The 12536-nt window shown below is 38.9% G+C and overlaps 1 protein-coding gene across 1 annotated transcript in view; it reads left to right on the forward strand.

Annotated features, from left to right (window-relative positions):
* LOC119426823 (kinesin-1 heavy chain-like) overlaps positions 1-12536 on the forward strand; it is a 34320-nt gene that overhangs the window by 8767 nt on the left and 13017 nt on the right. Inside the window, exons 8-15 of the mRNA XM_037694405.1 lie at positions 2389-2513; positions 3971-4075; positions 5611-5756; positions 7514-7662; positions 10328-10527; positions 11295-11363; positions 11591-11797; positions 11896-12039. Of these exons, the coding sequence (XP_037550333.1) occupies positions 2389-2513; positions 3971-4075; positions 5611-5756; positions 7514-7662; positions 10328-10527; positions 11295-11363; positions 11591-11797; positions 11896-12039 (1145 nt within the window). The remainder of the gene's footprint in view (positions 1-2388; positions 2514-3970; positions 4076-5610; positions 5757-7513; positions 7663-10327; positions 10528-11294; positions 11364-11590; positions 11798-11895; positions 12040-12536) is intronic.

Genomic DNA, 12536 nt, shown 5'->3' on the forward strand with positions numbered 1-12536 from the left:
ATGTTTAATTTATATATATATATATATATATATATATATATATATATATATATATATATATATATATATATAATATAGTAAGACTAAAAAGCTTGGGTAGTCTAGTCATTTATGAAGGGATGTCCATCAAGAAATAATCAGTAAGTACCTTATCAGCCATGACATCAGTCACTGAAGATGGAGTATGGCAACAAAGGCCCAGGTCTTTATGCAGCAAGGCTAACAGCTAACTGAACAATGCTGCTGTTTCCTTATTGTTTTTCAGGCTTACTTTACAGATGTCTGTCTGCTGACAGTTTGATTGTGATGGATTCTGCTGAGGCAGCTGAATTTAGACGTTCACCAAGACTGAGTAAACATTTGGACAGATTATAGAGCAGCCTCTGAGAACCATTGGCATAAATTAGGTGAATGTTCAACTCATACATTTGCATAATAACACAAATGTTGTTCAGATGAGAAAACAGCGCGGGGGGGGGGGGGGGGGGCGCAACATTTTTGAGAGGCGTACAGTGGTGTTTAACAGTTTGTGAATCCTTTATAATTTTCTATATTTCTGCATAAATATGAGGCAAAACATCTTCAGATTTTCACACAAGTCCTAAAAGTAGATCAAGAGAACCCAGTTTAACAAATGAGATAAAAATATTATACTTGGTCATTTATTTATTGAGGAAAATGATTCAATATTACGTATTTGTGATGGTAAAAGTATGTGAACTTCTGGGATTATCAGTTAATTTGAAGGTGAAATTAGAGTCATGTGTTTTCAATCAATGGATGATGGTCAGGTGTGAGAGGACACCCTGTTTGAGTTAAAGAACAGGATCTATCAAAGTCTGATCTTCACAACATGTTTGTGGATCATGTCAGGAACAAATGAGATTCTGAGGAGCTCAGAAAAAGAGTTGTTGATGCTCATCAGGCTGGAGAAGATTACAAACATCTGTAAAGAGTTTGGACTCCACCAATCCACAGTCACACAGATTGTGAACAAATGGAGGAAATTCTGGACCATTACCCTCCCCAGGAGTGATGGACCAACAAAGATCACTCCAAGATCAAGGTGTGGAATAGTCGAAGAGGTCACAAAGGTCCCCAGGGTAACTTCTAACATCTGAAGGTCTCTCTCACATTGACTGATGTTGATGTTCATGAGTCCACCATCAGAACTCTGAACAACCGTGGTGGTTCATGGCAGGGTTGAACTGGCTGCTCTCACAAAGAACATTCATGCTCGTCTGCAGTTTGATAAAGATCACGTGGTCGAACCAGAAGACTGTTGGAAGAATGTTTTGTGGAAAGATGAGACCAAAATAAACTTTTTGGTTTAAATGAAAAGAGTTATGTTTGGAGAAATGAAAACTCTGCATTCCTGCACAAGAACCTGATCCCATCTGTGAAACATGGTAGTGGTAGTATCATGGTTTGGTTCTGTTTTGCTGCATCTGGGCCCGGACGGCTTGCCATCATTGATGGGACAATGAATTCTCATTCTCATCATCCTACATACTTTTACCACTCACAAATACAGTAAGTGATATTGGATCATTTTCCTCAATAAATAAATGACCAAGTATAATATTTTGTCTCATTTGTTAAACTGGGTTCTCTGAATCTACTTTTAGGACTTGTGTGAAAATCTGAAGATGTTTTAGATCGAATTTATGCAGAAATATAGAAAATGATTAAGAGTTCACAAATGTTCAAGCACCCCCTGTAAATCCATTATATTACCTATAAAAATGATGGATGTGCTTTTCTTTATGTTGCTCAAAATTATAGTTTTCACAAGTGATTTATTTGAGGGGACAGTCTCCAGTTTTCCAAAACTGGGATGGTCCCGAGCCACCCAACCACATCATCCCTGCCCCCACCCCTGGATTTCCACCCAAGAACTAAACAAATAGTGTAATGCAGAAGACTAGATGTTAATTATTAGCTGTTTTATTTTACACTGGCATGGTGTTTTTGAAAACAGTTGTTTAATTAGCCTGAAACAATAAAACGTGCTGAGCATGGACCGTCTATGAATCATTAACCTAACCTGAACAAATACTTTTGCATTTTCTCCTTTCTTGCTATAAGACTGATGTTGCAGCTGATAAGGTACAAGCTTGTTTTAACTATTAAGCAGAACATCATTTCAAAAATAACCAGACTATCTATTTAAGTCAAATTTTCACCGTTTAGTACAATTGCAGCTTTGGTCATCACACGTGGATATGAAAAGAAGCTGACTGCAACAAGTGTTCAGAGATAGTTGTCACAGCTGATATGTTACGAACTACAGGCAACAAATGAAAGAACATCGTTTCAACAATGACCAGAATGTTCCTTTCATGTTCATTGTGTGCGTGTGCAACCTTGATTTTCTTTCGAACTCAGACATGAATGAGCACAGCTCCAGGAGTCACAGCATCTTCCTCATCAACATCAAGCAGGAAAACACACAGACTGAGCAGAAACTCACTGGCAAGCTGTACCTCGTCGATCTAGCTGGCAGTGAAAAGGTGAGACATCTTGCTCCTTTTCACTCACTTTCTTCCTCACTGTTTCAACCCGCGTCGTCTCTAAGATCATTTCTTTCACCTTTTATTATTTGCAGTGGAGCTATGAATATGTATTCAAGATTGTTTATTCATACATTTTATTGTTGTGTAATTAGTTACAGAGTTGCAAACTTATTCAAGGCCTTTTTATTTTGTTGCTTTACAAACTGTGATTTATATAAAACTATGGGTTTTGTAGAGTTTGGCTTATAGAACTGCTGCCTATCAGCAAGAAGGTTGCCGGTTCAAATACTGGCCTTTCTGGGTGGAGTTTGCATGTTCTCTCCGTGCATGTGTGCGTTTTCTCTGGGTGCTCCGGTTTCCTCCCACAGTCCAAAAACATGCATGTTAGGCTGATTGGTAACTCTAAATTGTCCCTAGGTGTGAGTGAGAGAGTGAATGGTTGTTTGTCTCTATGTGTCCCTGTGATGGACTGGAGACCCGTCCAGGGTGTACCCCGCCCCTCGCACAGTGATTGCTGGACATGGGCACCAGCGACCCCCGTGACCCAAAATGGAATAAGCGGGTAAAGATAATGGATGGATGGATGGATAGTTACAGAGTTGCAAACTTATTCAAGGAGTTTTTATTTTGTTGCTTTACAAACTGGGATTTATATAAAACTATAGGTTTTGTAGAGTTTGGCTTATAGAACTGCTGCCTGTCAGCAAGAAGGTTGCCGGTTCAAATACTGGCCTTTCTGGGTGGAGTTTGCATCTCTCTGTGCATGCGTGAGTTTTCTCCGGGTACTCCGGTTTCCTTGCACAGACCAAAAACATGCATGTTAGGCTGATTGGTAACTCTAAATTGTCTCTAGGTGTGAGTGAGAGAGAGCCATTGGTTGTTTGTCTCTATGTCCCTGTGATGGACTGGAGACCTGTCCAAGGCGTCCTCAGCATCCTCTGCTCAGACACCTCCGTCAGAGACTGCAGGTCCACTCCCAGAACAGAGCCAGCTCTCTTGATGAGCTTATTGAGTCTGTTGGCATCAGCTTTCTTCTTTCCAGCACACCACAGCGTAGAAGAGCTGGAGACCACTAGGTGGTAAAACATCTGCAGCATGGTCCTGCAGATGTTAAAAGACCTGAGTCTTGTCAGAAGAAAAAGGCGACTCTGCACTTCCTTGTAGGTCCTAAGCTTAATGACTTACTTGAACTCCTACTGCTCCTAATGTGCGAGCAGTGCTATTGTCATTAAAACATCACGTTTTTACATTATTTTGTTCTGTATTTTCATGTAATTATCATCATTTTCACTTTTTGTTCTAATCCACTGCATTTTGATAAGTCATGCCAGGTTGACTACTGATTCTATCATGTCAAGAAAATGTTGTTTTTTTTGTTGCTATATTAAAAACCTTTTTTACAAACTTATACTTTATGTACCTTTATAAAAATGTCCTGTGTTTGTGATTCAAAGGTGGGTAAAACTGGAGCAGAGGGCACAGTTCTGGATGAAGCAAAGATGATCAACAAGTCCTTGTCGTCATTGGGTAACGTGATCTCAGCTCTGGCGGAGGGCTCGGTGAGGCGGCTCCCAGCACTGCTCCGTCCAACCACACAACACTACATAAAGTTCACTTGTTCAACATGTTTGCAAATATGACAATATATGGTAAAGTAACAGGTGTCTAACATAAATATAGTGAGCAAACATGCAACATGTGAAGTACAGGAAAAACATGTTTTGCACATTTCTTGTGTGGATTTGGAACAAAAAACATGTTTTCCATTCACGACAGGTGTAACTTATTACGATGAAAATACAGAGTATTTCTGAACAAAATATCAAAGCACTGAATTGTTTATTAAACTGTTTATTTATTTATTTATTAATTTAACCTTTAGTTTGACAGGCGAGACATTAAGAACAACTTATTTGCAGTGTCGGCCTGGCATGAGTATCACTTCGTCCTAACTGAGACAAACTGGAAGTGTCTTTAACGGTTTAATGCTTTCATTGTCGTGAATCAGTCATTGTCAACATAAATTGGTGATTTTAACTAAAAAAAATTAAAAAAAATCTTCAATGTCAAAGTTAAATCAAATTTCTACAGCGTGACTCCTATTAAATGTAAATAAAAATTAAAGTAAAATAAGTGACAGCATAAATGTTCACTGCCTTTTCTATGGGGCGATTGTGGCGTCGTGGTAGGGCAGCCACAGTCACACTGGAAATCACATTTTCGACTCCCTGCCATCAGGTGTTGAATAGAAAAGTGGATTAATCGACTAGTCGATTCTGGGCATCTCTCGAGGTTTGATATTTCACAGCGACTAGTCACAACCCCCCCCACCCCACACACACACACACACACACACACTGTTCCCAACCCTATTCCACCCAATCCACGGTGGTGGATTAAATCAAATAAAACTAAGAACAGCGGAGCGGGTGGGGGTGGACTCCATCACCACCCGCTCCGCTGTTCTTAGCCTTATCTTTTACGTGCCACACGTTTCTTTCATTTTTTCAGCTTGATAATAGTTTTCCTTTGACTTATTTGCAGTATATGATAAATGGTAGCATAAATATACGCCTGGTGTTTTGTTCTTATTTATTTCAAATAGTAAATTGTGTTTTTTTGCTTATATTTAAAAAAAAAAAAATTCAAATATGATATAGTGTCGAGTTCCTATGACGTCATCGACTAGTCGTTAAAGTGGAATAAAACATGTAGTCGTTTAACCCCTACCATGCACATGTGTCACATGTCCTTGAGCAAAACATCTATTCCCTCACTACTCCCCGGGCAACTACCCTGCTGCCCGCCGCCCCAAACAGCTGCACGTGTGATGGGTCAAATGCAGAGCACAAATATTGCCAAAGAATGGGGTCATATAATGATGACAATACACAGCACATTCACAAAGTTAATAAAGCGCCTACATATTTTACCTCCAGTAATGAACCTTTCCTGAGCAGGATTGTTATCAACACTGTACAAGGTAGGAAACCCACAATATGACTGTTTTGGCAGAGTTAGGATTTTGTGATCCGTCTTCACGTTTGAGTGTTTGAAATAAGGCTGATATTTTTTGGTTTGTGTTCTTTGTCAGAGCTACGTGCCATACAGAGACAGTAAAATGACGAGGATCCTTCAGGACTCCCTGGGAGGGAACTGTCGGACCACCATGGTCATCTGCTGCTCACCTTCCTCTTTCAATGATTCAGAGACCAGGTCTACATTGCTGTTTGGACAGAGGTACACAGACAGGAACACTTTCAAAAAGATCAGCCTCTTTCCGATGAGGTGACAAACAGAATGACTTCTGGACGTCTGTGTTTTGAATATGAACTTTACTTCACCAGGGGCTTCATGTGTCAAAGTTCAAATCACAGTTTTCCTACTGAAAAGTGGCATAGGAACAAAATGAAAAAAGCACGAGCGCACTAAGATATTCAGACTTATCAAACTGTGCACATGCTCAGCTTTGCTTCATACATCCCAACAAACGTGGAACTGAATGCACATGAAATGCCTCCCTTGAGACACCTCTATTTAAATATGTAAAATAGGTGCAAATATGTGTTGCACGTGTAAATTCTAATCTCTGCGTGTTAGAAAATGATGCTGATGCAGCAAAATGTCTGGTGCTCCGCTGCTCACCGTTGATCAGCAGCTCGTTACAACACTGGTCTCCTTTAGTAGTTTAAATTGCACTTCTAATGCCGAGTCATTTCCAACAGAGACACTCAGGAACCTGGAGGCGAATCAAGAGACGGGTCGCTGCACATCAGCTGAGTGTTTCAGCCACGATGTAGGGGAATTTATCAGAGCATCATATGGACGAGGCTGTCCAATATGACTAGCGTGGCGTGGCATGGCTCAGGAACAACTGTGAAATACCCGTTTGGTATTTGATCGGTGTGATCCCCAAAACACTCCCCAATAATTCTGTTGGTGATGTCTATTTATGGACACGTGTAATGGTCTGCACCATGATGACCTGAAGAATCATCACAAGTTGCTCTGAATTAATATTCAAGTCAGGTTTATTTAAATAGCACATTTTAAACAGGAACTGTTAATATGCTAATCTGACACTGTTCTCTTCTCAGTGACCATGGAAGGGCCCCTTAGACAATTCACGTGCATTTTATGTGTCACTACATATGTTTTCATACATGTCTGTACGAGTTTGTATGTGCATACTGTATTTTTTAATATACTTTATATTATTGCTATTGTTGGGTGTAACTGGGACCTTGAGTACACAGTTTTGTTCCACTTCATGTGCCACATGTGATGCGAAAGACAATAAAGTCACCTTGAACCTTGAAAACAAGATGGTCTTTACAAGGTGTTAGTGGGGTCTTCAGATGGTTATAAATGATGTGGTATGTTCCCCGTTACCCATGATACATGACAGATAATTGAGGGTTTGATAATGCACAGCTTCTGTAGCAAAACTGTCGTAGTAGTGTATGTAGGGCTTCTTAATGAAGCATGGTGATGATGGCAATGTAACCATGATGTGGGGTCTATACACACCCACAGTGCTTGATTCTGGATAAATTCAAGCAAGACTGGCCATGCTGGCCTCATGTCTGCAGTATTACAGTGACTGTGACTCATGAAAACAGCCTAGTGCAGACATGGTACCTAGCCAAATCCTGTTCAAGAGAGTCAGGCCAGGGCAGGTGTTTGGAGTCAGGTGAGAGTGCAGAAGAGTATTTCAGGATGCAGAAAATAACATTCAGTTCAGTTTATTTATATAGCGCCAAGTCACAACAGAAGTCATCTCAGGACACTGACATGGGAAAGCTATTTAGTGAATACTAAAAGCAAAGAAGTGTCATGCATGTCTTGATACTGAAAAATGGGTGGTTTTTTTTTTCAAATTTGCTAAATTCAACTAATTGTGTAGGTCAGAAGAGGAGAAATTGGGATTATCATCCAATGTGAAGAGGGGCCCAACCTAAATAATTTTCATAGATTTGTTTCATTTTACTCAACAGAGCAAAGACCATCAAGAACACAGTGTGTCTGAATGTGGAACTGACTGCGGAGCAGTGGAAGAACAAGTGGGAAAAAGAGAAGGAAAAAAACAAGTCACTGAGAAACACCATCACTTGGCTGGAGAATGAGCTCAACCGATGGAGGAGTGGTAAAGGGCTCCAACACCCCCTCAGATTTTTTCATCTTATCTGTGACGCTGAATTACTTCTTAGGTGGTCAATAATACAGAGGCAGATGAGAGTGATGCATGTTAATTCATTACTAAGGTAGTAGTGACACTAAACATTGCAGTTATAATCTGGCTGTCATGCCCTAGTTCTGATTATTGCGAAATGAAAAAGAAAGAAAGATGAAAAAAATTGTTAATTTAGTCACACAATTTTATTTATTTTATTTTCTCTTTATGTTATAACTTGATCAGCAATGGGTCCTAGATTCAATCTCAACAAAAAATATTTAGACTGAATTAAAAATAGCATGAAGATTAATGATGCAAGTTCACCATAAATACGTGCAGTTAGTTTCATCTTATATTACAGATCTTATTGCTCCATATTTTCCTAACAGACCACATCGCTCTCAGACTGCAGGTTTACTTGTGGTTCCTAGAGTTTCCAAATGTAGAATGGAGCTTTCAGTTGGTACTTGCGGAACCAACTTCCAGTTTCTGTCTGTGAGGCGTCTTTCTTTCTTTGATAAATCCTAGAGTTAGTGTCAACTTGGGTTTCCTGAGCAATCCCTTAGTTATGCTGCTATAGGCTTAGACTGCTGGAGGAAAAGTTAACCACATTTCTTCACTCTGCTGCTGTCTTTACTTGCTCTACTCCACCTGTTTGTATTAGTGATTATTTATATCCGTAACTGTTTTTTAAAATGTATTATTATTTTACCTTCAATAGAAAGTACACCTCGACCTGCCATTCAGTGTTTGTCTGTTTCTCTGTCCTGTTCTCTCAAACTCAGCCATTCGAGGCATCTGGCCGCTCGTCCCAAGCCTTGTTCTTCTGCAGGTTTCTTCCTGTTAAAAGGAAGTTTTCATTTTCACTGTTGCTTTTGCTCTTGCTCAGGATGGGTGAATGCAACGGAGGGACGATTGATTGCAATCTGCTGGCTTCCATAGATACAGTGGTGATATATACGGTACACAGTAGAAACGATAGACATTTAGCCTACGATAGAGATCTGTCTTCTACCAGCTAACTGCAGTAATGCTGTGTCTGATGTAAAATCAGAGTTGTCAGATTTAATCGTTACTTGTTTTAGTTGAAAACTGTGCGTAAGTGGTGTTAAAGTCTTTTCTTCGAGAGCTAAATAGCGAAGCTACGAGCTAACTTTGGCCGGCTTGTTGTAGTGTTGCCATATTTGGACGCATGCACAAAATGCTGTGTTCTATCGAAAGGTTTTTTTTTTCCTGTCGAAAGTTAAAGTAAGTGTTGGTCAGCTTTACAGAAACCTGCTCTCTGATCTGTGAAAAGAACGCTGTGTTGTGTGATTTTACTGCAAGACCCTCTGGTCAAAGCCATAGAGGAAACTGGTCGCCATTTTGTGTCAGCTCTCCTTAAAACGGAAGGAGACGCCCACTAGAGGGTTGGAGGGTTAAGTGTTTATATGGCTAAATCTACATTTGATATATTTTGCACTACAAGAAAGAAACCTAATACTTGATTTGTTTATTATTTTAAAACTCTTTGGACCTAGTGGTGGAATTTTCTTAATTGAGATTATTTTGTGGTATAGCAGTTTTCAAAATAAATGATGGCAAAAGGACACCCTATGCTTTTTTCATTCCTATTGCAAGTTTTATACAAGAAACATATCGTGATATATATCGTTATCACCACCCTTTACAATACATATTGTGATATTAATGTTATGCCATATCGCACATTCCTAACAGTGGTGCTTGAAAGTTTGTGAACCCTGTAGAATTTTCTATATTTCTGCATAAATATGACCTAAAATATCATCAGACTTTCACACAAATCCTAAAAGTAGATAAAGAGAACCCAGTTAAACAAATGAGACAAAAATATTATACTTAGTCGTTTATTTATTGAGGTTTCTTTCCTTAAATAGATAACTTTTACTTTTACTTTTACTTTTTTTTTTTTTTACTGTAAGTATGTGAATGTTTTTGCACAGTGTTCTGAGACAACTTGGTGCTAAATAAATAAACTGAATTATTGAATTGAATAGTTAACTTTATACTCAGATTAGATATAAGAGTACAGTAGTCCCTCGTTTATCAGGGGGGATCCATACCCTGAAGCTCCTCGATAAGTGATGTATATTAACGCATCTCAAACCCTTCCCACACTTTTGCAATATTCTAAACAATGTTTCTAAACTCTAAAAACTCTAAAAAAAAGCACAGAATGTCATGATTTCAGCTCCCTGCCTCTGGCTGCTCTCTTGGCCAAGCCCACTTCTCCGCTTTGCACAGAGATCAGCTGATCAGCTGCAGGAGGAAGCTTCTCCCACAGCTGTGGGCTGCACACAGGTGCTAAATCATTTAAAATAATTTATTTTAAATAATAAATTTCATGCCGATCTTTGGCCCATCTATCAATCAGCTAATTGTGTGTCATGTCCAGTCTCACTTTGAAAAACCGTGATAGAACAAATCCGTGAAAAACAAACTGCGAAGTAGCAAGGGACTACTGTATATGTTTTCATTATATTCATTTATCTAGTATAGACACCTTAATCAAATAAGCACATGAGAAATTTTAACATTTCACATTAACATTTTAAGCAAAACACTTAGAAAGCATGGATCTCCCATCTCACCACTTCTCTGCTCTCCCCTGCAGGAGAGAATGTTCCAGTGGAGGAGCAGTTTGACAAAGAAAAGGCTAAAGCTGAGGTGCTGGCTCTGGACAGCACCCTTAACAATGAAAAGACGGCGCCCAACACACCTCTCAGCACCATGACTGGAGTCAATCTGAAATATACAGAGAAGGAGCACTATGAGACAGAAATGGCCAAACTCTACAAAGAAATGGATGACAAGGTGACTCCTTTTCACACCTTTGCACTTGGTGATAAAGTAGACCAAGCTTGCTAGAAAGTGAATTTACTGCTACGGGTTGCAAGTAGTTGAAATCAAATATTTAGTTAATTGATTTACTTTGTAAAAAAAAAAATAGAATAATACCATCCAAGTCACGCCATTACCAACAGTAACAAACATGTTTACCTACTTTTTTCCTGTGTCAATTAAAAACGGAACAAGTCAGAGATCTGGAAAACGTTTTAGTACCACTGAAAAATTCTAAAAGTCTATATTGCGAAACAATATTACTTTAATATGAATCTTGTGTGACTTTACATTTGTCCATTCTGAAACACTGGTGGCCCATTGCACATGATGACTGCAGAATGATATATTTGTTAGTACATGTAGTTTTCCACAAATTACAGAAAAAAAGTCACAGTGGTAATGTCTAATGATCGCAAGTCAATTCAGGCAAAAAGCTCAGATTTTAATATTTGAATATACAATAAAATGTTTAGTTTTTTTGCATTATCTAGTTTTTTATATTAATATTGTAATTTATGGGTATGCTGAAGCATGGTATTAGAAATTTGTGCTGTTAAAAATTGAATTAAGAACCCTCATTCTGCTTTATAATGCTTCATGTGCGTGTATGTTCTTCTGCGTAGTTTATCTTTTGAGACAGTAGATGGTACACACGTCTTCTGTTCAGTAACGTTCAGTGTGTGGAGATAATTGTTTGGTTTCTTCTTGTTTTTTCTCCCATTATATCCTCCATCCAGGACGATGAGATTAATCAGCAATATCAGCTAGTCGAGAAGTTAAAGCAACAGATGCTGGACCAGGAGGAGGTGACAAATCATTTCATTGACCTCTCCTCTCCTAATCCACTCTTTTTGGCCTCAGTTCTGTCAGCACAGACACAGTCTTACACCTGACTATTACTAGTCTCATTTTAGCCTCCAACTAAGGGAAATATGGAACATTTTTGCAGCACAGAATTGTGTTATGTACTTTCTGTTATTTTCATTTCCTTGTAAACCTTATCCATACTTTATGTTCTAATTCCCCCCACCAGCTATTATCCTCCTCTTGCCATGACCATAACACCCTACAGACAGAGCTGAACAGGATGCTTGCTGAGAACGAAGCCTCCAAGGAGGAGGTGAAGGAGGTGCTGCAGGCTTTGGAGGAGCTGGCTGTCAACTACGACCAGAAAAGTCAGGAAGTTGAGGACAAAACAAAAGAGTTTGAGGCTCTCAGCGAGGAACTGAACCAAAAGTCTGTAAGAAAATTTAAGCTCAGTATGAACAAAACTTTGTCAGTAAGGTGATGCTTTTGAGACATGGTCACTGTGCAATGTGTGTTGTCATCCATTTTCAGAGCTGTTTGGCCTCCATTGACTCTGAGCTTCAGAAGCTGAAAGAGATAACCAACCACCAGAAAAAACGGGTCACTGAAATGATGTCATCCTTACTTAAAGATCTGGCTGAGATCAGCGTTGTGGTGGGAAGCAATGACCTCAAGGTGCTTTTGCTTGCCTTATATGTATTTTTGGGTCACGTGACTATGCGCTTTGAATAGTTCCTCAAACTGTGTATTTTGTCCATCTGTTTAAAATTAAGTGATCTAAAAAATGTAGGACAATGTGGAAACTGTTCCACTTCTTTTCTTCCAGCTGGGTACAGCTAAACTTAAGTTAAGGTCAGAAGTTTACATACCGTATCATGGTCATGAATACCATATTAATTTAGGGCTTTCGTTGGTAGATGTGAACCATTTATTTTATATGATTTGTATACTTACACAACATACATCTTCAGCAGTGTCATGTTTTTTTCACGTCAGGCTTTTTGAGCACAAGATGTAGACAATAATAATAATAATAATAATAATAATAATAATAATGCTTTATTTATGAAGCCCTTTAAAACAACCACGGCTGCAACAAAGTGCTGTACATGTGAAATCAAGAACATTTAAATGCATACAGGAATAAAACAGGCAAAACATTAAGATCAATT

This window comes from Nematolebias whitei, chromosome 20 (genome assembly GCF_014905685.2).
Source record: "Nematolebias whitei isolate Nwh7 chromosome 20, NemWhi1, whole genome shotgun sequence".
Lineage (NCBI taxonomy): Eukaryota > Metazoa > Chordata > Actinopteri > Cyprinodontiformes > Rivulidae > Nematolebias > Nematolebias whitei.